The sequence below is a fragment of the Heteronotia binoei genome, chromosome 20 (genome assembly GCF_032191835.1).
Source record: "Heteronotia binoei isolate CCM8104 ecotype False Entrance Well chromosome 20, APGP_CSIRO_Hbin_v1, whole genome shotgun sequence".
NCBI lineage: Eukaryota > Metazoa > Chordata > Lepidosauria > Squamata > Gekkonidae > Heteronotia > Heteronotia binoei.
In genome coordinates, this window is record NC_083242.1 from 12,941,721 (window position 1) to 12,967,021 (window position 25,301).

Below are 25,301 nucleotides of genomic sequence, written 5' to 3' on the forward strand. Positions count from 1 at the left end.
TCCAAGAGCTTACAAAAAGAGTCTTGTAAACTCTTGGGAGGACTGGCTACATCAAGGGGGTGTGGCCTAGTATGCAAAGGAGCTCCTGCTAGAATTCCACCCCTGGACCAAACTACAGGTGAGGAGCCACATGTGGCTCTTTCACACATACGGTGAGGCTCTTGAAGCCCCCAATGCCCTGTTGGCCAGCTTGGAGAAGGCATTCACCTATTTAAATCACTTCTCTAAGCCAAGTCAGCCAGTGGCTTGGAAAATGCATTTAAAGTTGTTTTCTTTCCATCTCTCCCTCCCCCATTTATTTGCCTTTCCATCTTGTTGCTCTCAAACATCTCACATTTATTCTATTTGGCTCTAAAGTCTAGTCACCCCTGATCCAAGGGAACCTAACTATCACAGCAGTTTCAACAATACTATGGTTCCCAGGGCTTTTTTTTTTTGAACAGGAATGCAGTTCCAGCTGGCTTGGTGTCAGGGTGTGTGGCTTAATATGCAAATGAATTCCTGCTGAGCCCTTTTCTTTTTAAAAAGGCCATGCGAAACGATTCTATCAGGGGTGTGTGGCCTAATATGCAAATGAGTTCCTGCTGTGCTTTTTCTTCAAAAAGTCCCGATGGTTCCTAACAAGGATGGGAATGAAGCTTTGAACCAGTCTTTTTTTTTTTTTAAGGTGGAGCACATATGCCCATAATGCCGATTTGGCCAATTCTTTATAATAGTGTCTCAGCAGGGCAAACAGAAAGAACCAGAGTGCTACAAGCAAGCATAGACACAGATCCACCGTTCGGGTCTCCCACTCACCTTCCTCTGCTGCTAGGGCTGCTTCTGGGGTGCCTTGCCCTTCAGTGGACTCTGAAGCCTCTCCAGATTTTGGCTGACAGAATGAAGGGCTTTCCCTAGAGGAACACAGGCCAGCTGTTATCACCTACAGGTCTCAGGAATGGAGACAGAAGTGGTACCAACACAGATGGAGTCCCTACCACTGCTGTGCACAACCTCACACAAGGGGCCCTTCCCACCCATCCGCTTGTGAGGAAGCAAGCGTTTGCTCGTCCTTTCGAACCTTACCCATTTCTCCCGTGCACTTCTCCAGGAGAGCTGACAGCTCCGTCAGGCTCAGGGTCTTCAAGGTGGAGGCCCCTTCTGCAGGACCTAAAAAAACAAAAGGGGGAAAAAATAATTGGCAGAGAAGATCCTTGGTCTGTCAAGCAACTGGTCCACACTGCTCGATACTGAAGGCACACTGGGTCGGAAAAGGTGTTTCCCTCCTAGCCCTCTTCGGACCAAAATTGGAAGACACACAACAGCAGTATCATTCAGCTCCTGGGCATCTTCATTTGACATGAGGCTAGATTCCTAGGAGGCCTTGCGTGAATATTTTCCTTGTGTCTTGATTTCTTTTTCGAACGCTCCTGTTTTGGTCCTGTATCTACATGTGCATTGTCTTTTGATTGTAACAGGAGCCTATTTTGTACTTAACACTGCTTGCCCTCTGAAGAAGGCCCAATTGGGTCAAAACACGTGAAGTCACTGTTGTTTTCTTTTGGACCTATGTATTTTTTTTACTATATTATGAGGCTTGGGTTGGGCCCTGATAGGCTTTTAAATGTCTTTGTAATGCACACATGTATTTTTTATGAACAATTCGTTTATAATTCATTGCAGTTTTTGGCCCTGCTTTTGCCTTATGAACTTGCCTTTCAGGTACTTGATTCAACTTTGTTGGGTTAAGCCCCCCCCCCCCCCGCCACCCCCATTTTCTCTATCATACCATGCCGAACAAAGAGATGAAACATGAAGGTGTCTGTGTGTGGGGGAGGAGGGCAGGACATTGATTTCAAAGCAGGGCAGGTCAACGGGAGGGCTTGCAGGTTGAATCTGGGCCCCAGAGCAACTTTGGCCCTTTCCCAAATTCGAATCAAGGTGTGGTAAAAAGCTATTCTTCGTGAGAAAAGAAAGCAACGTGTTTCCATGCCTTTCCCATGTGAACAAGCAGGCATCCAGAGGAAAACAGGTCAAGGTGGTGATGCCGGTCGCAGGGGAAGCTGTTCTCGGCGATTGTTGATGCTTCTCACCCACTTACCAGCTTCCTGGAGTGCTTGAACCTCCGACAGCCGTCCAGCCGCGTGCTCTTCAGTCAGCCGAGAAGACAGTTCCTCCTGGCAGGCCCTGCCGAAAGAAACCAAACGCTATCAGTGGCGCCCCCCTAGAAACCACAAGCATAGAAACTGAGATTGTGCCACACTCGACAGTGCTGCAGAAAGACTTCTGATCTGTGCGGCAGTGCCTGAAGCTGGGGAGAGGACAGGAGGAGAAGTCACTGGGAAAAGCTGCCTTTTCCATCCCGGGCCCGCCCCTGCCTACCATGAGAAAAAAAATAAAAATTCTGCACCACGGAAAGCTGCATTCCGCAACCATCTCACTTCAGGCACACTGGCAGAAATGTCAGCATTTGAGACGGTTCGCTCTGCCGAGCAGGGACTCATTTTGGGAAACATCTACATTAATTTCAGACATCCCTATGAATTTAACGACAACAACAGTCCCTTCTTTTGCACAGGGTCCCAAGCCCTGCATGAACAGCAGGAGTGAGGAGTCAATCCCAGTTCTCCGATGCTCTTAACTGCTGTGCCAAACTGGCTCTCAAACAAAACGCAAGATGCGATTCTTGAGCAGCTGGCCCCCAACGCCATATTTTGCTCTTTTGGCCTGATGCTCTAATCCCCACAAAGAGGGATGGGGACTCAACCTGGAATGCGGGAAGAACAGCTCCATCCCCAGGCGCCGGTTGCCGCAACAACCCTTGTGCAGGGACTTCTCCCCTTACAGATTCTGCTCCCTGCCCCCACCACCACGGAAGGAGAGGCAAGCAAGGAGCTGACAGGGAAAGGGGGCCCAGAGAAAGGAGGCTCACCGCATCTGTTCCTGCAGGACCCCGGCGTCCCTGGCGACAGCCCGTGCCTCCTGCAGCGTTGCCTGTGCCTCGCTCCAGGCCACCTCCCGCTCCATCAGGCAGCTCTCGACCACGGCCCGCAGCTCCTGCTCCTGCGACACCTGGCCCTTCAGCGCTTCCGCCTCCTCACACCTCTGCAAAAGGGATTGTGGGAGTCAACAGCACCGTCCAGCACCACGCAAGACGGTCCTGCCCGAGAAATGCAGGCAAAGCTTGCGTTGTGCTTGAGGACGGAAAGGAGGGACATGCTTGCCGAGGGCTTCCCAACTCTGTGGGAGTTGATGGCTCAACCTTCCAACCAAAGGAGCAAGATGCTTATTTCTTTACTTTTTTTAAAAAAAATGAAAGGGCTAAAAGGACTGAGACAAATTTCACACTTGCCAGAGCAGGGGTGGCCAAATGGCAGCTCGGGAGCCACCTGTGGTTTTTTCCACACATATTGTGTGGCTCTTGAAGCCCCCCCCCGCCCGCCTCATTGGCTGGCTTGGAGAATACATTTCAAGTTAAAGTTGCTTTCTTTCCACCTCTCCCTCCCTCCATTTGTCTTCCTGCCTGCCTGCCTTTCAGCCTTGTGGCTCTCAAGCACCTGAAAGTTATTCTGTGTGGCTCTTACATTAAACAAGTTTGCCCACCCTTTGCCAAAGTGTTCTTAAGATCCTTAACCACTGAGTCAAAGCATCAGGGTTTCCTGAGTATGGGAGGGCCAACTGGTAAAGCTTAATATAGTAATCCCTTATAAACTCAAAAAATCTACATTCTAGCAGAGCATGGAAGGATGTCTCGATCCTGTTAAGAGCAGGTTCTATCAGTATAGGGCCTATTCAAAAATCTCCCTTACAAAAAACACCGTAAGTGTAAAGTTCAGTCTTGAAAACACAAAGGCTCTGCAATAACACAAGATTGTAAAATAGCACATGTGGGGAGGGGAATACCCCTGCATCCTGCACCAGCCTGACAGGAGGCCCCACCCACGGCTCACCTTGTGCAGCTGAATGGCCAGCTCCTGCATCTCTGCTTCCAGGCGATCCGCGTAGGCCAGCTCGAGGGCGTCGCCAGGAGGTCGCGCGTTGCTGTGCCATCGGGCAATGGCGGAAGTCATCTTCCTCTTTGGTCCAAAGAGGCTGGAGCAAAAGCAGCAGCAATGGGTTAGCCCAGCTGGCGGCTTCATTTCTTTCTTTCCTTTTCGCAGTGGGTAAGACAACAGTTTGCAGGCACCATTTTGTTGGGACCAGTGTTCCCTCTAAGCTGAGTCAGTTGAGCTAGCTTACAGTTTTTTAGCCTTTGGTTCACACATTTTTGCCTTAGCTCAGGAAAAATGGCCCCAGAGCAAACTAGTCTCAGAGCGGCTCCCAATCTCCTCTATCCTCCTCCCCAGCAACAGACACCCTGTGAGGTGGGTGGGGCTGAGAGAGCTCTCACAGCAGCTGCCCTTTCAAGGACAACCTCTGCCAGAGCTATGACTGATCGAGGGCCATTCCAGCAGATGAAAGTGGAGAATCAAACCCGGTTCTCCCAGATAAGAGTCCGCGTGTTTAACCACTACACCAAACTGGCTCACAACTTTAATGTCAATAGCTCACGAAGTAGAATCTTTACTCACAGGCTTAGAGGGAACACTGGTTGAGACACGTCCATTCCTCTGCTAAGGTTTGCCCATGTTATGAGCACAGACGCTGGGAGCTACAGATGGGTCAAAATTCAGCCTACTTTAACGTAACACAAAGACCATGTCTCAGTATCATGCACATGCACACATGTTTTTGCTTCACTGGTATATACACAGGATAACAAGGGGCCCCAGCATCTTTAAGCCTGTGGGCACCTCTGGAATTTTGAGAGGGGGCAGTGACTGTGACCACCATCCCAACATGGCTGCCGCAGGAGGAAGCCAGCTGTAAAATGGCTGCTGCAGGAGGCGGAACCAAATGGAATCCCTCCCCCCCCCCCCGGCACTTACTGGGAAGAATGAAAGCCTGAAGCGCAGAATGGAATCATATACTGACTAGGGAAAGCCCAAGTGCTTATCAATGCATTCCTCCTTTAGCTGCCTGTTAATGCAGCCATGGAAGACCCTGCCGTTTGACAGAAGGGAGCCAGTGTCAAGCCCTGCCTTATGACGGTTCTGTCCGCTTTGTGGAAAGCTTGCTGGGTGCTGAGTTAAGTACTTGCAGGCTCCACGGTGCCCACAAGCATCACCCTGAAGAAAGTCACACTTCAGCCTACAAACGGCAAGGTACAGAAATATTCCAGGATAGGCAGTAGCCTGCATCCCCCAGGAATATTTCATCTTGCAGGGTGCAATTCTAGCTTGCCACCTCATGGTGCGCCCTAGACAACGCTAAAGATCTAGAACTTCTGGCTGCCAGACATTCGTAGGATCTTCCGGCTACGCAACGCAAATGGAAAATAGATTTCCATCTTGCAGGTAAGCACACGCCACAACAAAGAGCCCCAGAAGTGATCCGATGGGGCAAGCAGATAGACAGCTGAAGCGCAAACGACAGCATTTGGGGGAAGAGGAGATCCAGCAGCCAAAACCTCCTGGTTTGCAGGGGGCGAGTGACGGGACAGACTCACGTGATGCCGATCTCCTTCAAGTCACTCTCCGTTAAGGTCAGGAAAATGCGAAGGTCGATGTCCTGCTCCTCAAACACCTGCAGGTACTTCAGGCAGCCGATCTGCTCCAAGAAGGCGGCGAGATCCTGGCACCCAAGGGGAGCAAGTGGAGAGAAAGAACAAATGCATGGCTCAGCACTGGAGGACCTTGCTTACATTAACCTGCATCGTCATTGGTTTCCCAGGAGCTCAAACTCTCTTCCCAACTGGGTTCTGCAGCCCCCGACAGAAGGACTGGGGGAGTGAGAGCCTGTGTTACCCACCACATCTGCCCTGCTTAGCAAGCAGCGGAGCACTGAGGGATTTCATGTTAGGCTAGAGATGTTAGTAGGCTCAAAAGTGCCATGCCTAACACCACCCATCGGAGCAGGTAAGGGCATGCGCTTATGAGAATATCAGTGGCTTTGCGTCAGCGGCAAGCCCAGCCGCTGTTAACGACGGATCACTGAGGACTGCAGTTGCTTTCCTGGAGGAGGCAATTTGCAACCACCGGTTCTTTTAACCTATGCAACTCCATTTCAAAGGCACCCCTATTGGAAGTGTGGCCATTTCCCCCTATTGTACACCCTATTATCTACGTTCCTATTCCTTACAAAAAGCTTGGCTGCTTCCCACTCTGACCTGGATATCCCAGGCAAACTCAATCTTGTCAGCTCTCGGAAGCTAAGCAGGGTCGACCCTGGCAAGTCCTTGGATGGGAGACCTCCTTGGAATACCAGCAGTCGGGAGGGCAGGGGCAGGCTTTATTCAGCCACCTCCCTGAATATCCTGCAGGCCCCCAGTAGGGGTCAGTCACCAGAGGTTGCCTTGACTTCTAGGTTATTCTCTGGCAAGTCCTTGGATAGGAGCCCTCCTTGGAATACCAGCAGTTGGCAGGGCAGGGGCAGGCTTTATTCAGCCACCTCCCTGAATATCCTGCAGGCCCCCAGTAGGGGTCAGTCACCAGAGGTCGTCATGACTTCTAGGTTATTCTCTGGCAAGTACTTGGATGGGAGACCTCTGAGGAACACCAGCAGTCGGCAGGGCAGAGGCAGATTTTTATTCAGCCACCTCCCTGAATATCCTCCAGGCCCCCAGGAGGGGTCAGTCACCAGAGGTCACCGTGCATCCAGGTGAGCAAACATGTGTTGCATCCCAAAGGTAGCCATCATTACTATTTTGTTCCCTTTGCATTAAATGGAAAAACAACTTTGTTATGAGCTCATGTGGCACGTTCTGATAAGAGGTATTATGGGAACTATGTTCTCATCTCTTTGGGGGGTTTTACTTTGGGACTCACACAGCTAACCACTTCTTTCTACGAACTCTGCCAAATCAGCAAGGGCACTGTTTTAAAAGGGATGAGTTGTTTCCTTGGCTTTGATTTTTTTTTTAACCTGTTTCCCTGATGCCTTATATGTAAGAGAAGTGCATCTAGAAAGCCACTCGGGTTCACTCCGTTGGTAGAGAAGACTGAGCGTAGAGAGACCGCTGTGACTGAACTACACGCACAAAACCATCGCTCCCAGTGCCGATCAGAGTAACAAGCCTGCTTAAAATCCTTCACTCAGCGAGGAACTAACTTGTGGAATTCAATCAGCAGTAAATGGACTCGATGTTGCTGGGGATTCTCTAGGGCAGTGTTTCCCATTTGCAGGGTTGTGACCCGGTACTGGGCCATGGAAGCCTCAATACTGGGTCACCGGGGACGGCCTGACAGGCCCTCCCCTTTCTATTTATCTTCGGCGCTGCATGCCGCGCCACGCTCCAGCCACTGCCCCCCACGCCGACGCCACCTGTAGCGCTCAGAGAGCACTACAGAACCTACACGCTGGCCAGAAGCCCTCCTTCATTCCTCAATGATTTTTGGAAACATCAGAGAGGGCGGGGAAAGTTCCTGGCCGGCGCACAGCACCTGTATCGCTCCCTGATCATCCTTCGCCTGGACTACAGGGAAAGAACTGGGCCACCGGGGTGGGGGGGGAGTTTGGGAAACCCTGCTCCAGGGTTTAGGCTTTGACTTTGCTGAAACGGGCTACGCACAGGGCCAAGCTTGAGCTGTTGGGATGGGTGGACTGTGGGTGTTTTTTATTCACCTGCTTTATGGAAAAACGGGGCACGTGGGGGAGTGCGACTAAGCCCTGTCCTCTGACACCCAGCCTTACCCTGCCGTAGTCTTTTACTGGCACCCTCCTTCTGCCCCTCTCCTGGCTTTCTTCCAGTGTCTTAGCCAAGCCAGGAATTAACCACTTTGGGCAACAGAGCATAGGGAGCTAGGGCAGACGAGGAGGGGGGCAGGGTTTAGCTCCTCTCCTCCATGTGCTTCATCCGCTGTCAAAAATTAAGATTCCTGCCATGTCCAGCTTGGCACACAGCAAACTTTCGGGGGAGGGGAGGCATTTTTCCAAGTAACTGAAACACAAAGTGCTCGTAAGTGACCCACAGTGGATTCTGAACTTGGGACCAGGCGAAGGTTCAGCCTGTGTGCTGCTGCTTGGGCAGCAACGACAAAGGCATGAACTGCAGAGGCCTCTCAACAGCCATAGGCCGGAAGCAGATCACATGGTACTGCCTCCCACCTGTAAAAGTAATCCAGGCCGAGCTCCTTCCCTAGCCTGAGCGGCAAAGGTACTTGGCTGCCATCGCTGCTTGAGAGGGACATGCTTTGCTTCTTCCCCAGTCAATGCAGCTTGCTATACGGACCCTGCCTGCTTTTAACAGCACAGTGTCTTGCATTCATCCGCTGTCCTCCAGCTCCCCTTCTAGGCCAGTTCTCCAGCCATCTCCTTGCAGTTACCTGGGGTCCTGTGTAGGATGGTGCCTTCGGCTTTGGGGCCACACAGTGCTGACTTGACACCCTGGACCTGTAAGACCCACGGCTGTCGCTGTCATGATTCTTTGCCCTTGTGTAGCTCTTTGCGTGTTTCCGCTGGGAGAGTCTTGCTGCGTGGTCAGAATCCTGCAAAATGCAAAAAGCCGGCGTGCTCTTTGAGGAACAGGAAGACAGCCCTATGCAAAGAAAAGGCACAGAACAACATTCTGGTCCGGTGGGATCTTTGAAATCAACCAGATTTTCCAGGGGATCGGCTTTTCAAGGCTCACTTCATAGATACGCTTCCCCCCAAACGGAATATCGAGTTAAAGCAATGGGGGATTTTGTTTTGTTTTGTGTGGTTGTTTCTTGGGATGAGGTTACCAGGGTACGATCATCTTGGTGAGCACACATCTTCTACTGGTGGGCTGGACACCAACTCTTTAAAGGGACCTGTGCTAACTGGAAAGTGTACTTCCAAGGCCTGAAATGACTAGCTGGGCCAGTGAAAAAGGCATCATCACCTCTGGCACAGGGCAGCAGCTAAGAACAAGGTGAGAAGTCCCCTCGTTAAAATTTCATCTTGAACCAAAAACTTACTGGGGGGCCTTAAGGAAATTCCTGCCATTGCAACCATCCCTCTGGGAAATATGGAAATCGGGCATTTGCCTAGGGTGGCGGGCCAGGGGTGTGTCTGTGTGTGCCAGATTAGGCTCTCTCCACATGACTTCAAATAGAAAAACAATTATTTGCATTAATTTTGCTGGCCTGAATCATTCTCCCTCGGCGGAGCACTGTTTTTTAAGTGGATAATTTTTTATGGCCCGCGAATGATGTTATAAATATGCAAATGGCCCTTGGCAGAAAAAAGGTTCTCCACCCCTGCAATAAAGCAATGGTTTTAAAAGCTGTGTTTAATGGCTGAAGAGGGAACCAATGCTCTTCCCATTTCCTAACACTGGCAGAGCCCCTCTCGGCTAATACCCTTTTTCTCTCCACAATCAGCGAGGAGGAGTCAAAGTTTCTTTTAGGGTAAAGATTTTTATCTTTAAGGTGCTGCCGGACTTTTGCTCTTTTCTGCTGCTATGGACAGACCAACACGCCAGCCCATCTTGATCTTGCTGGCAACCGGAGCGTCTCCTATTAGCTGATTGGCCAGATTATATATCACATGTGGCTTAGAACTTGTGGCTGAGAAATCACTCAGGTGGGTTTTAAAGAAGCTGAGATTCCTTGGGCTGCTCTTCCACCCTAAAAGAAAGACTGAAGTGGGCAGCCGCGTTGGTCAGAAGTAACAGAACAAAGTCGGAATCCAGTTACACCTTTAAGACCAACAAAGCTTTATTCAGAATGTAAGCTTTCGTATGCATGCACACTTCTTCAGACGAGGAATGACAGACAGTGAGCAGAGATACATATAAGTGGTGGGCAGCGGTTTAGAATGCAAAGTGGTACAGAATGCACCCTAAACCCCTGCCCGCCAGCTACATGTAGCTCTGCTCACTGTATCTCATTCCTCATCTGAAGAAATATGCATGCACACGGAAGCTTACTGGACTCCTACTGATTAACAAAATCAGTGGCAAGGCATGATCTTTCAGATAGGAAGTAAGCAGTGACTCGCAAAGGCTCATATCTACGGGACCGCCTCCTCCGCTATGTCCCCGGAAGGGCACTGCGCTCTAGTAGTCAAAATCTGCTGGTGATCCCTGGCCCGAAAGAGATCCGGCTGTCCTCAACAAGAGCCAGGGCTTTTTCAGTCCTGGCCCCAACTTGGTGGAACGCTCTGCCAGAAGACATCAGGGCCCTGCGGGACCTATTACAGTTTCACAGGGCCTGTAAGGCAGAGTTGTTCCGCCAAGCCTTTGTATAAGGACAGCGACGGTCGCCGTGGTGGCACCTTCTCCTCTCCGCCCCCTCTTGGGGGGATCCCCCCCACCCCTGATGTGATGTAATAACGAAGAGCACTATCAAGACACCATCAGGGTCTGTACATTTTAATGTAACTGATTTTATGTGTGTGTGTTTTTACTGTTGTACATCGCCCTGAGCCTGGCACTAGCTGGGATAGGGGGATTAATCAAATGCAATAAATAATAATAATATCTTGCCACTAATTTTGTTAGTCTTTAAGACTCGTGATCTTTTATGAGTCATGGCTCCCTTCTTCAGATACAGCTAGAATGTGAGCCTATCTGTCTTTATATGACCAGCCACTCTGTACGGCTAAAATGCGGTGCCTTCCTTGGAGACAGATCAAGACGGGTAGCCCTGTCAAGCTGCCTGTAGTAGTAGAAAAAGAGCATGAGTCCGGCAGCACGTTAAAGACTAATAACAAAATTAGTGGCAGGATAGGAGCTTTAATGAATCAAAGGCTCACTTCTTCAAATAAGAAGTGAGCAGTGACTCACGAAAGCTCCTACCATGCCCGTAATTTTGTCAGGGAGGGGAGAGAGCCTTCTCGATTGCTGCCCCCTCTTGGTGGGATCAGCTGCTGGAAGAAGTTCGGGCCTTGCGGGACCTCACCCAGTTCCACAAGGTCTGTAAGACAACACTATTCCGGCTGGCCTTTAATTGATCTGGAACGACTGATGCAGTAATATGGAATGACACTAAGATATACTGAGCAGATAAGATATACTGACACTAAGATATTGCTGAGCAGACAGGTTAAAACGGATAAAAGGAAGTACTTCTTCACCCAAAGGGTGATTAACATGTGGAATTCACTGCCACAGGAGGTGGTGGCGTCCACAAGCACAGCCACCTTCAAGAAGGGGTTAGATAAAAATATGGAGCAGAGGTCCATCAGTGGCTATTAGCCACAGTGTGTGTGTGTGTGTGTGTGTGTGTGTGTGTATATATATATATATATATATATATATATATATATATATATTTGGCCGCTGTGTGACACAGAATGTTGGACTGGATGGGCCATTGGCCTGATCTAACATGGCTTCTCTTATGTTCTTATGTACTGAGCGCCATCTGAAATGAAACACCACCAAATGATATTAGCACCAGACTGTTTTAACTGTTTAATTTTAATTTAGGATGGAAGTAATACAAAATTGTAATACAAAAGTGTGTATGTGTGTGTGTATACACACACACATACACACACTCACATATATTGGCCCCTGTGTGACACAGAGTGTTGGACTGGATGGGCCACTGGCCTGATCCAACATGGCTTCTCTTATGTTCTTATGATTTTACTGCTGTGAGCCGCCCTGAGCCTGCTTCGGCGGGGAGGGTGGGATATAAATCCAATAAACCTTAAAACCTTAATCTTCTAACGTGCTATGGGAGTCATGTTATTTTCTACTGCTACAATCAGACTAACAGGATTACCTCGTGCTCTTTTCTAGTTGCCAGAAGTTAATCTGTGTCCAGAAATGCACACGTTTGGATCACCGAGCCCCCTTTCCTTCCTAATAGCAGCATTAACGGCCCACCTCATTGCTCTCCATGGAGCCCTCGCTGCCGATCCCAGCTGCTTTGGAGAGGCTTTCGCTGCTGCTGCTGGTGGTAGTAGTCATCCGGATGGCGGCCAAGTTATTGGTGAAGGAGGAATAATCTTCTAGGGGGACAGAAGGGACAGTGAGACTTTCTCTCCCTCTGATCTTACTCTCCTCTTGGTGACCTCCCCCCACCCACAGAGGGGAGAAACCCAGCGACAAGGGATCAAGTGGTGTGTGTTTGGGCATGTTCCATTTGCTCACTTATTTCTACTGAATCAATTTTAGGGTTTTTTGCAAACTTTGGAAAACTTGCTGATGAGAAACAGGCTGGCCCTGCTGGTATTTAATGGTGCCAAAGCGTGTTGGTCACACTGGTGGAGGGAGGTGCCATCTGAAAGCGGGCTGGTTTGGTGGGAGCAAAAGTGTCGCTTCCCTCCCCACCCCACCCCGCTCCTGGGGCTGTACCTCGGCTGCTGCTGCTTTCCACGTCGTGCTCATTGATGGGCGAGGTGACGTCTCTGTACCGGAGGTCTCCTCCTTCGGCGCTGCTGCCTTCATCGCTGAAGGTCACGTAGCCTTCCGGAGGGACCTGCTCTGTGTGGAAAAGAGAGACGAAGAGGAAAAGAGAGGTGAACGAATGAACAGATTGCCAAAGTCCATTTTCAGTCATTTGCTATCTGGTCCACTTTGTCAGGGAGTGGAGGAGTCAGGACAACTCCCCATGTTATTGAGAAAGGCAATATCTTCTGTTTTACCCCTTAGCTTGAGCCATAATAGTACTACCTTTATTACATCGCACTGTAATAAAGTACAGAATCATAGTACCTTTATTACATTGCACTATATCTCTGCTTTTTTTGGTGTAGTGGTTAAGCGTGCGGACTCTTATCTGGGAGAACTGGGTTTGATTCCTCACTCCTCCCCTTGTGGCTGCTGGAGTGGACTTGGGTCAGCCATAGCTCTTGTAGGAGTTGTCCTTGAAAGGGCAGCAGCTATGAGAGCCCTCTCAGCCCCATCCACCTCACAAGGTATTTGTTGCCGGGGGGGGGGGGGTAAAAGAGATTGTGACTGCTCTGAGACTCTGATTCAGAGAGAAAGGCAGGGTATAAATCTGCGGTCGTCTTCTTCTTGCACTGGCTTGTTCACATGGACACGGAGCTCTCAGCTGTCCCACAATGCAGCAGTGTGTTATCCCAGGGCAAGAGGGACATCCTGGGACAGGAAATGGAGCCACAATTCACCATAATGCGACTGGCTCCTTCCTCCAATCCTAACGGCTGTTATCTTGGCCAAAGCGTGGGGCCCTTCGTGGATACTGGGGCCCTTGGACTTGCGGGCAGGCCTCTGTCTCTGCAGGGAGGAGTAGGATTCATCCGAGGAGCTCAGGTCTTCGTATTTCCCTGCGGGTCCGAAAGGAAAATGGTTAGCAGATCTAGAAGCCACAGAAATACAAGCTATGATCTTTTAGCCCAGATTGAGGAACCCAGTTGAGCAGTCCCAGCCATTTCTTCTGTAAAGCCCACCCCACCTGCCGTGATGATGCTTAACAATTGATGCATCAGAAGCAAACTTGACCATGCTAGGTAATGAGGATTTGCTATACAGAAAATGTGATGTGGAATTACGAAGATAACTTTCTAAAACCGTGGCGCAGATAACTAACCTTTGGAGGGGGTTAAGTGGCTAGAGTAACAAGCCAGCTTGGCTACACCCAGATTATAACTCAGTATGGGTTGGGAGGGGGTGTGAGGAGGAAGAATCTCTAGATCAGGAGTGGCCAAAAGTGCTTTATGTAAGAGCCACATCAGATGTTTGAGAGCTGCAAGCATGAATGTCAAGGAAAGGAGGGAGGGAGGAAATAGATGGGGGAGGGAGGGATGGATGGAAAGAAAGCAAGTTTAATTTAAATGCATTCTCCTAGCTGCCGGCTGTCTTAGAGAAGTGATTTAGAGACAAATGCCTTCTCCAAGCTGGGGCAATGGAGGCTTTGAGAGCCACCCAATATGTGTGAAAGAGCCACATGGGGCTCCCGAGCCACAGTTTAGCAACTCCCGCTCTAGATAACAATAAGAGTTTGTCTTCAGTACCATGAAAAGCCTGCAGAGTTCAGAGGCAAGACAGAGGAGTAAGGGCATGGGACTCTCCTCCTTTCACCCAACAAGCCACAAAAAAAAATCACCTGGGCCTCTGCATAGGACCTTGGGCACAGGGGCCATGTGCAAGTCAATCAGCCCGACGATCTTGGTGTATCCGTATTGCATGGCCAAGGTCCGCGCTGTGGCCCCCGTGCTGTCTCTGACGTCCACTCTCACACCCTACAAGGAAGAAAGGCAGAAGGGAAGGTCTCAAGCAACAGGATACTTGCAGCTGACCAGTCTCAGGACTTGTGGACCTGGAGGGGGGCATTTGCTATGTGCGGTGGACGGCAGACTCCACCAAAGGACATGCCTTCTCATGCCGTCTAACCACTATGCCATGCTGACTTCAGAGAAGACCCAGGTTCAAATCCCACTCAGGTGACCTTGGGCCAGTCTACCCCTACATGTGCTGCTCTGAGTTCCCTAGAGGAAGCCTGCATGTATTAAGCAGTGTTAAATCCAGGGCTTTTTTTTTGAGCAGGAAAACAGTTCCGGCTGGCTTGGTGTCGGAGGGTGTGGCCTAATATGCAAACCACTTCCTGGGGGGAAAAAAGCCCTGCGCAAAACAGCGGTGACAGCAGAGGGTGTGGCCTAATATGTAAATGAGTCCCTGCCGGGCTGTTTCTACCCCAAAAGCCCTAGTTAAAATCTCATCCGACTTATGGGGACTCTACAAATTGATGACCACCAAAGCATCCTGTTATTAACCGCCTCGCTCAGGTTTCACAGCCTGCGGACCGTGCCTTCCTTGGCGGTGTCGATCCATCGTGTGTTGGGTCTTCCTCTTTTCCTGCCGCCTCCCATTTTGACTTAGCATTATTGCCTTCTGCAGAGACTCTCTTTGCCTTCCTCAGAGGAAGCGCAGGATAAAAACGGAAGAGACGCTGAATAAAAACCTTTCTTTTCCACCGGGCCTTTAATAATGGCTTTTGCAATTGGCTTTTAACAAAGAGTTTTAAATTGGGATGGCTGTTAACAGAAATTGTGGAGCAGGGGTGGCCGGACTCGCTCAGTGCAAGAGCCACAAAGAAAAAACATCAGAGGTTTGAGAGCCGCAAGACATGAACAAAATACTACACATGCATTTTTATTAAAAAGTCTTTAATTCTGGACTCGGTGGCACAGCCACCGAATGTGCTCACTTTTCTCCCTCGCCTCTTGCACTCTCCTTCCCTGCTCTAGGAGCCTGGGAGACCTCTGTGGTGGAGGAGAAGAGCTCGCAAGCCTGCCTATTCTCCTCTCTTTCCCTGCTTCACACGATGGAAATAGTCGCCTACCTACGGGTCAGCGCTCCAAGGCTGACTGAGGCCCTGATGCTACACACAGTTACTCAAGAGTAAGCCTCAACCTCCAGGAGCCACACAATATGTGTCAAAGAGCGGCATATAGAAGAAGAATTGCAGATTTATACCCCGCCCTTCTCTCTGAATCAGAGAGGCTTACAATCTCCTTTATCTTCCTTCCCCACAACAGACACTCTGTGAGGTGGGTGGGGCTGAGAGGGCTTTCACAGCAGCTGTCCTTTCAAGGACAACTCCAGCTAGAGATATGGCTGACCCAAGGCCATTCCAGCAGCTGCAAGGAGTGGGGAATCAAACCCAGTTCTCCCAGGTAAGAGTCCACACACTTAACCACTACACCAAACTGGCTCTCTGATTTATACTCTGCCTTTCTCTCTGAATCAGAGTCTCAGAGTGGTTTGCAATCTCCTTTATCTTCTTCTCCCACAACAGACACCCTATGAGGTGCGTGGGACTGAGAGGGCTCTCACAGCAGCTGCCCTTTCAAGAACAACTCTGAGAGCTAAGGCTGACCCAAGGCCATTCCCAGCAGTTGCAAGTGGAGGAGTGGGGAATCAAACCCGGTTCTCCCAGATAAGAGTCCACACACTTCACCACTACACCAAATATGGCTCCCAAGCCACAGTTTGGCCACCCCTGTTGTGGAACATTTTCCATTGCTGTGAATTTCAGTACTGAGGAGGTTTTTGGTGTGCTTGCTTAATGCTTTCTTAGCAGCCTGTCACTGATCCAATGGGTTTATTCTGCTGTGGACCAAGGCAGCTACGTACTTTTAAAATCTACTTTGGGACTCTCAGAATGAAGCTGAAAGGGACACTTGAGTTGGAGGACAAGAAACACGGGAAATGACCAAGATGATGAAATCTGGCACAGTTGTCCCGGAGAAGAAAAAGTACTGGCATTTGTACACCAGAAAGATACCTGACACGATTCTTGAAAAAACCCTGGGTGTAACACTGAAGGAGAACGTGTTGCAAGAGACCGTCAGAGAAGTGAAGGCAGTAACACCAGGAAGTGCAAATGATTTGTCAAATTGGCTTGTTATCTCAACAGGGAATGAAAGAAAAAGCCAATGTTTTTGTTTAAAGCTTTGTAAAATAAATGTTGACATATAAACAAGAAAAGGGGGGGGGGAGAGAGAACTCTGTCTGAATTTACCTGGAGGAGGAACATTCTGGAGAAAAAAGTTAGTGTGGATGAACTGTCTCTATTCCCCCCACCCCGCCCCAAAGTCAGAAGGTGCAAAAAGAAATATTACTGGTAAAGGGAGACCCAGGCCTCTTAACCCAGAGGATGAAGCAACGGCTCCTGGGATTGACTCAGAAGGCACTTACATGATTGAGAAGATACTGGACAATGATTTCGTGGCCAGAAGCTGCTGCTTCCATCAAGGGGGTGTATCCACAGAGGGGCTCCCTGGATAACAAAAAGATAACAGACCACATCAGCGCTGGTGTCAAGAGAGGCGTAGGGTCACAAGGTACATGCCGGTCACACGCAGCCAGAGAGACATGTCGCTTGGGTTTAACGCTGCACTGTGGAGAGCACTGGACTGGCCTTCTGATTTGCGCTTGATGACAAGGCGTATGACAAGCCACTAGGCTCAAGCCAGCTCAGGTGGCAAATGCACGTCTGGGATGTGCCACTGCAGATGGAGACTTTCATAATAGAACATTCCTCTAAATATCAAAACCAAATGCCTCCAGATAGAAAACCAGCATGTCAGAGAGAACTGTCCTAGCCCACTTTTCCCTCCAAGGTGCTAGTTGACTTTGTGCAAGGCATTTGATGTAAGGGAGACCATACAGTGCAGCCTCAGGGTTTGCCATCTTGACTAGATGATGATGATATTGCATTTATATCCCGCCCCATACTCTGAATCTCAGAGCAGTCACAATCTTCTTTGCCTTCTCCCCCCCACCAACAGACACCCTGTGAGGTAGGTGGGGCTGAGAGAGCTCTTACAGCAGCTGCCCTTTCAAGGACAACCTCTGCCAGAGCTATGGTGCAAGTGGAGGAGTGGGGAATCAAACCCAGTTCTCCCAGATGAGAGTTTGTGCACTTAACCATTACACCAAACTGGCTATCTCAGACAGAGCTGTAGTACCACAGTCAAAACCTCAGACCTTTTGTTGAATGCTGCATCCTCCAAGAGGCTATCTTACAACATCAGTTGATATTAAAAATCCAGAAATGAAGACCAAAGGAAAAACTTCTGTGTGGTAAAAATCGTTTAGCAGTGGAATCAGCTATCTAGGGAAGTGATGTGAGCTCCCCCTCACTGGTAGTCTTCAAGCAGCAGGTGGACAAGCACTTGCCAGGGATGCTCTAGAATGATCATGCTCTAGAATGATCAAGCACTTGCCAGGGATGCTCTAGAATGATCATGCTCTAGAATGATCATGCTCTAGAATGATCAAGCACTTGACAGGGATGCTCTAGAATGATCATGCTCTAGATCATTCTAGATCATGCTCTAGAATGAGGGGGTTGGAATAGACGGCCTCTATGGCCCCTTCCAACTCTGTGCTTCTGCAAACTAGCATTTCATACAATAATCATAAAGACATCATGGCCTATGGGCCATTGTTGGCCAAAATCCTGCAATGTTAGAATTGTTGATAGTTCTGCCCATGGATTTCCAGCTATCTGCAGCTTCTAACAACACAATTCATGGAAGAAAATAAGGTAAAGGTTCTGAAAGGGAGTAAGAACATGAAAGCACAAGAGAAGCCATCTTGGATCAGGCCAATGGCTCTTCCAGTCCAACACTCTGTGTCACACAGTGGCCAAAAAACCCAGGTGCCATCAGGAGGTCCATCAGTGGAGCCAGGACACTAGAAGTCCTCACACTGTTGCCCCCCCCCCCCCCAAATACCAAGAATACAGAGCATCACTTGCCCCAGACAGAGTTCCAACAATACGCTGCGGCTAATAGCCACTGATGGACCTTTGCTCCATATATTTATCCAATCCCCTCTTGAAGCTGGCTATGCTTGTAGCCACCACCACCTCCTGTGGCAATGAATTCCACATGTTAATCACCCTTTGCGTGAAGAAATACTTCAAGAATAAGGAAGAATATCAAGAATAAGGAAGTGCAATGGGGAGAGGAGGAAGGATATGAGCAGACAGAGAGAAGCGGAAGAACTGCAAGTCTAAACCTGAAAAGCAAAGACCCCAAGAAGATTGCGGTAAGAAGAAAGGATGACCACAGAGAGCTCCGAAGAAAGGCTTCAGTGTGACCAAGACAGAGTGAAGAAAAGGCATTGCAGCGCATGAGTTAAAAGGGGCAAAAGGTGATAAAGAGCGGAGCACAGAGTACAAAGTACTGGTGGAATGGAAAAGAAAGAGGAGGCAGCCCATCTCTGAAGAAAGCGAGGCGGCTTCCCTGCTGCTGCATTTTTCTTTGTGTTGCTGTGCCAGCAGGCTTGCTTGTTTGGGCTCCTCGCCCGTGTTCGCAGCAAAGCGGGCCTTTCGACTTCTCCCTCACCTGCAGTTGGCGTTCGCTCCGTTGTCCAATAAGAACTTCACCATTTGCTGGTGGCCGGCGCTGGTGCAGTGAAAGAGGGCGGTCCAGCCATGGATGTCCTTCATCTCCAACTCGGCGCCTTGCTGCAGAAGAAATCGAAGAAGAAGAATTGCAGATTTATACCCCGCCCTTCTCTCTGAATCAGAGACTCAGAGCGGCTCACAATCTCCTATATCTTCTCCCCCCACAACAGAGGTGGGTGGGGCTGAGAGAGCTCTGACAGAAGTTGCCTTTTCAAGGACAACCTCTGCCAGAGCTATGGCTGACCCAAGGCCATTCCAGCAGCTGCAAGTGGAGGACTGGGGAATCAAACCTGGTTCTCCCAGATAAGAGTCTGCACACTTCACCCCTGCACCAAACTGGTTCTCTTGACAGAGCAGCAGTTATCGTTGACTCCTCCCACCCCTGTGTGACCAAAGACAGCGGGAGAGGAAGACAAGCCAGGATATACGGCCAAGTGCTGATGTTCACTTGATATGCCAGGCAGAGGCAGCCGTTTCATGCCCACGTCTAAACTTCAGCACGAAAGCCCTTGAAACAGCAATTTACTAGCGAACCCGTATTGCTCCATCCAAACGAGCTGAAAAACTTCATAGTCCAATGCGATGCAAGTGACATAGCCATGGGCAGGGTCCTACTCCAACATGACCAGTCAGTGTGGGACAAAGAGGTGTATGCCATTAAATTCGCCCTTGAAACATGGTGGCCCTGGTTAGAAGGGGCGAGGGAACTGTTTGAGGTATGGACGGATCACAAAAACCTAGAGGCCTTAAAAGCTCTCCGCAAACTCACGGTGAAGCAGATCTGGTGGGTGGGGTTTTTTGCACAGTTTGATTTTGTGGGCAGGGTTCAGACCTGTCACTTTGATGCATAGGGAGGGAGTTGAAGACCGGAGGACTGCTGCGCATCTCTAGAGAAGCCTATACTACTTCAAATTAAATGGTAGTTATCTGGTTCTCTACACAATTGATGCTTAACCAAGTGAAGGCCACTGCAGAGCCACTCACAAAATTTGCACTCCCAAGGCCTGGTCTTTCGGTCTGAACTGCAAACATGTAAACCTGCCTTTTACACACCCGTATAGTAGGGTGGACACAACTAAGCTTTTATATCACCAGGAGGCTTGGTTTATTTTTAAGTACACCACATGACATGCTTGCAAATGGCAATAGTGTACTGCAGGGGTGTCAAACATGCAGCCCATGGGCCAAATCAGGCCCCCAGAGGGCTCCTATCAGATCCCCGAGCAACTGGCTCTTGTCTGCTTCCTTCTCCCTCTCTCTTGCTTCCTTCTGCAACTCAGCTTGCTTTGCAAGGCTTGCTCAATTGCACAGGAGCTACAGAGCAAAATGTCTATTTTCTCCATTGGCTGAGGTTCTGCCCTTGGGGAGGAACAGTTTGCTTTGCCAGGCTCTCTCAATCACACAGCAGAGCTACTGAGCCAAGCCTCTCTTCCTTCTATTGGCTGAGGCTCCCCCCCGTCCCCTGGGGAAGAAAGGAAAGAGCTAGAGCTTCCTTTGCCCAGTTCCCTGGATCCCACAGGAGAAATACAAAGAAAGCACCTTTAAGGCCAACAAGTGCTTAAGTTTTAAGCATGTTTTATTTTAAGTTTTTTAAAAAATCTTTAGTCGTGTTTATCTGTGTCCTTTAAAAAGTTTATATCTCTGCTACCTAATCTTAAATAGGTACACACATGGCCTGGTCTCATTTATGTCAGATACGGTCCTCATAACAAATGAGTTCGACACCCCTAGTCTACTGTGTTTAAAATATGCAAGTCACACCTTTCTGGAGGCCACTGGCCCTCACTCCTTACCTGAAGAAGCAGGTAGGCGACACTCTCGTTCCCACAACTAGAGGCCAGCATGAGCGGAGTCTGCCCTTCTGGGGTTGGAATGTTCACGTTCACCCCGGCCTCCAGGAGCATCTGCACAATGGAGTCATGGCCAATGTAAGAGGCGTACATCAGGGCGGTCCAGCTGCCGCAGTTCCGCTGATTCAGGTCCAGGCTCCCACTGGAGGGCATGAGATGAATTAGTTTTGCCCCAGAAGGAAGCACACATTAAGAACATGCAAAGACATGTTGGATCAAGCCATTGGCCTATCCAGTCCAACCCTCTGTGTCTCACAGTGGCCCAAACCCACCTGCCATCAGGAGGTCCAGCAGCAGGACCAGAACTCCAGAACCTCTTCCACTCTTGCTCTCCCCAAGCCAATAATACAGAGCATCACTGCCCCAGACGGAAGAACATAAGAGAAGCCATGTTGGATCAGGCCAATGGCCTGTCCAGTTCAACACTCTGTGTCACACAGGGGTCAAAACCCAGTTGCCATCAGGAGGCCCACCAGCAGGGCCAGAGCTCCAGAAGCCGTCCCGCTGTTGCCCCTCAAGCACCAACAGACAGAGTATCACTGCCTCAGACGCAGTGTTTCAGCTATATACCTTATGGCTAATTGCCAGTGATGGACCTCTGCTCCATATGTTTATCCACCCCCCTCTTGAAGCTGTCTATGCTTGTACCCACCACCATCACCACTTCCTGAAGCAGGGAATTCCATGTGTTAATCAATCACTCTTTGGGCGAAGAAGTATTTCCTTTGATCTGTTCTAAGCCCACAGCTCATCAATTTCATTGAGTGCCCATGAGTTCTTGTACTGAGAAAGGGGAGTAAAGTCCTTTCTCAACCTTCTCCATCCTGTGCATAATTCTCTAAACCTCTACCATGTCATGCCTCAGGAATCATTCCTCCATGCTAAAGAGCCCTAACCTATTTAACACATTGTTAGGTTACGACGACTGGCACATTTCTGATGCTTAGAGAGACTTTTGTTTTTTACATTTTTCAGGGCCCAATTTTTTTTCGTTTCATGCTTTTTGTAAGCAAATCAGAGGCACAATCCGATATCAGCTAGCCACGTCCCATTCTGACTGAAGTTAGCAAAGCACTCTAAAGATGTTCTCTTGAAACATGTAAAAATTCATCTAGGATGCATGCCATCACACGTGAATTGTGTCCATATGAGCCTATGAGAATCTTTCTGGCTGGGCTGCAATTATTATCCTTTAAACCAGGGGTGGCCAAACTTGCTTAATGTAAGAGCCACATAAAATAAATGTCAGATGTTTGAGAGCCACAAGACATGAATGTTAGATGTTTGAGAGCCACAAGACATGAATGTCAGATGTTTGAGAGCCACAAGATGGAAGGAAGGAAAAAAGATGAGGAGGAAAGGAGAGGTATAAATAAACAACTTTAACCTTAAATGCAATATCCAAGCTGCCAGCTGGCTTGGAGAAATGATTTAAAGAAAGAAATGCCTGTTCTAAGTCAGCCAACAGGATGGTGGAGGCTTCGAGAGCCACACAATATGTGTGAAAGAGCCACAGTTTGGCCACCCCTGCTCTAAACTGTGAGAATTATTCTGTTGTAGCCTGTAGAGCCTCTAACCAGAGACCATGGGAATCATTGTGGAAATTTGTAAACCCAACTTGCGGCTGATTGTAACATTTGCATTGTGTGATAAGTGTGTTACTTCTTTATATAGGTGACTATATTAATACAGTGCATACTAAAGTTTCATCACGCAAGTGGAGTGATTTGTACACAGTGTTATTTACGTGACTGCTCAACCTTACACTGCGTTGTTTCTTGTTTTGTTGCTCAGGCAAGACTGAGAAATGTAGGGTCGTCAGTTCTGGCTTAGGAAATACCTGGAGATTTTTTGTGGGGGGAGGTGTGCCTTAAGAGGGTGGGGTTTGAGGAGGTGAAAGACCTCAGTGTGGCACAGTGCCACAGAATCCACCCCGTGAAGCAGCCATTTTCTGCAGGGAACTAATCTCTGTAGTCAGGAGATCAGATGTAAAAGCAGATGATCTTCAGGCTCCAACCATGAACATCCAACCATTAACATTTTTCTGCTCCTATCCTCCTTTTTCTGTTTCTATTATCCACCTCTGTTTCTATTATCCTGTTTTGTGTCACTTGGGTTGGCTCTATGAAAACATTTTGCACAGTTTTTGGGTTTAGGCACAACAGAAGGTTGGTTTTCTAGCCTGCTCTGCTTACCAACTTCTCAAAGGCAACTATTTTTTTAAAAAAAAATCTCATTGACTCTCTTTGAAAGAAGACGACGACTGCAGATTTATATCCCGCCCTTCTCTCTGAATCAGAGACTCAAAGCGGTTCACAATCTCCTATATCTCCCACAACAGACATCCTGTGAGGTGGGTGGGGCTGAGAGGGCTCTCGCAGCAGCTGCCCTTTCAAAGACAACTCCTGCGATAGCTATGGCTGACCCAAGGCCATTCCAGCAGGTGCAAGTGGAGGAGTGGGGAATCAAACCAGGTTCTCCCAGATAAGAGTCCGAACACTTCACCACTACACCAAACTGGCTCTGGAAGCAGTGCATATACTAAAGACTTTTTTAAAAGGACATGATTCCTTGCCAGGGCTTTCACTTCTTACCGCTGTATGCAGGCCTGCACCACCTCATGCTGGCCGATGGAGGCAGCCGTGTGAAGGTCCAGCGGGATGTCCAGCTCTTGGTGACCGGTCACCTGACCCAGCCCATGCCACATGGACAGGCTGCGGTCCAGCAGCTCCGACTCACTGGCTTCATCACTCAGTTCCGACATAGCGGCCTTGGGGGGGGGGGGGAGGGAGAGCAAACAGATCAGCCCCTTGAGACCAAGACCCTACCAGACAATCAACTCGAGTTCTCAGCTGTGTGGAAATGAACATATGAAGTTGCCTCATACTGAACCAGACCCTGGTCCATCTAAGTCAGTATTGTCCACTCAGACTGGCAGCGGCTCTCCAGGGTCTCCAGCTGAGGTTTTTCACACCTACTTGCCTGGACCCTTTTTAGTTGACGATGCCGGGGATTGAATCTGGGACCTTCTGCTTACCTACCACTTAGCCACTGTGGAAGGAAGATAACCTGCCCCACATCTTTAAGCACCATGGACAAGCCAGCAGCAGAAGCTTTGTCACAGTAGGGAGATAGAATCATAACGTTGGAAGCGATCTCCAGGGTCATCTAGTCCAACCCCCTGCACAATGCAGGATGTTCACAGATACCCCCCATGCCCCCAGTCCCATGCCCAAAAGACAGCAAAAAATCTCCAAGCTTTGGAAAGATATCAAAATGCCAGCAATTCACAGCTGGAGGAAGCATTTACGGGACAATTTCGTTTTAGGTGAAATAGCTCATAACCCGTTTATGATGCAGACTGCAAGACAGGAAGAAAACTTTAGTACCATCTGGTATCCAGTTATAAACTACTTAAGAGAACACGAAAGGATGCTTAATAATACATTTTATAGAACTCTACTGTATTTTTAAATTATGGGTTGATGCTTTTGTTATAGTTTGGTGTGGTGGTTAAGTGCAGACTCTTATCTAGGAGAACCAAGTTTGATTCCCCACTCCTTCACTTGCAGCTGCTGGAATGTCCTTGGGTCAGCCACAGCTCTCACAGTTGTCTTTGAAAGAGCAGCTACTGTAAGAGCTCTCTCAGCCCCACCCACCTCACAGGGTGTCTGTTATGGGAGGGGGGAGAAGGTAAAGGAGATTGTGACTGCTCTGAGACTAAGATTCAGAACATAGGGCGGGATATAAATCCAATATCTTCATCATCTTCTCCATGCCAAGTTTTAACCCTTTTAACCCAGAGGAGACTCTTATTTATTGCAGGATATTTAATGGACACCAGTCTGCTATTCTGACGTTTATTACTGTTTTTTTGTTTTAGTCTAGTGGCCCCAGCTTGTGATTCTTTTAACCTGCTAAGAGCCATTTCCATGATTTTGCACGCTGATTCACTGCCCACCTTCTCTGTATTTAGGACTGCTAGCCATTCTAGCCTACTGTCTGATGAAGTTAGAAAACTTACATTCTGAATAAAACTTTGTTGGCCTTAGAGGTGCTACTGGACTCTGCTTTGTTATTCTGAATAAAAGTTTGTTGGTCTTAAAGGTGCCACTTGACCCCTGCTCTGTTCAATCTACGACCTTGAGAGGCTAGCTTTCTGCCTGCAAGGACTCCTCCAACTAGCTGCTTCAAGCGGCAGAACGAAGACACCGGTTCGCCCTCCCAGCCCGGGGTTCTTCGCCCCTCAGAAGCCTCCCATTTCATCATCCCGCGACACGGCAGGGACCCCCTAAGACCATCGCCTTCAAAGGAAGCGCCCCCCTTCCCACCATCCATCCTTCGCCGCTCCTCACCTGCTCGCCTCACGTCCCCTCAGCTAGAAATGCCATCACTTCCGCCGCGCAGAGGACGCCGGGACTGTGGACGCCGGTAGTCACCCGCCTCATGAATACTACAACTCCCAAGCACCCCAGAGGGCGCGTGATTAAACCAGCCAATCAAAAGCCAGGATCCCACCCCTTCCTCGAATTGAGATTGATAAACAAGGGAAATGAGAAAGTTGTCCCCCGAGAGCAGGCGAGGTCCTGGAAGAACAAAAAGGAGGAGTCCCAAAAATGTTCTATAGGGCTTG

General features: G+C 49.1%; 1 protein-coding gene across 1 annotated transcript; it reads right to left on the bottom strand.

Annotated features, from left to right (window-relative positions):
* Positions 1–803: 803 nt before the first annotated feature.
* Positions 804–23,453, bottom strand: ANKS3 (ankyrin repeat and sterile alpha motif domain containing 3). Its single transcript, XM_060260939.1, has 15 exons — positions 23,263–23,453; positions 20,612–20,810; positions 18,757–18,878; positions 16,598–16,679; positions 14,004–14,139; positions 13,066–13,224; positions 12,290–12,418; positions 11,819–11,943; positions 8,343–8,504; positions 5,528–5,652; positions 3,930–4,071; positions 2,912–3,084; positions 2,081–2,166; positions 1,066–1,149; positions 804–893 (listed from the first exon to the last, which is right to left on the bottom strand). Exons 1-15 carry the CDS (start codon positions 23,430–23,432, stop codon positions 811–813), a joined length of 1,977 nt encoding a protein of 658 aa, XP_060116922.1. The 5' UTR covers positions 23,433–23,453; the 3' UTR covers positions 804–810.
* Between the last annotated feature and the right edge of the window lie 1,848 nt (positions 23,454–25,301).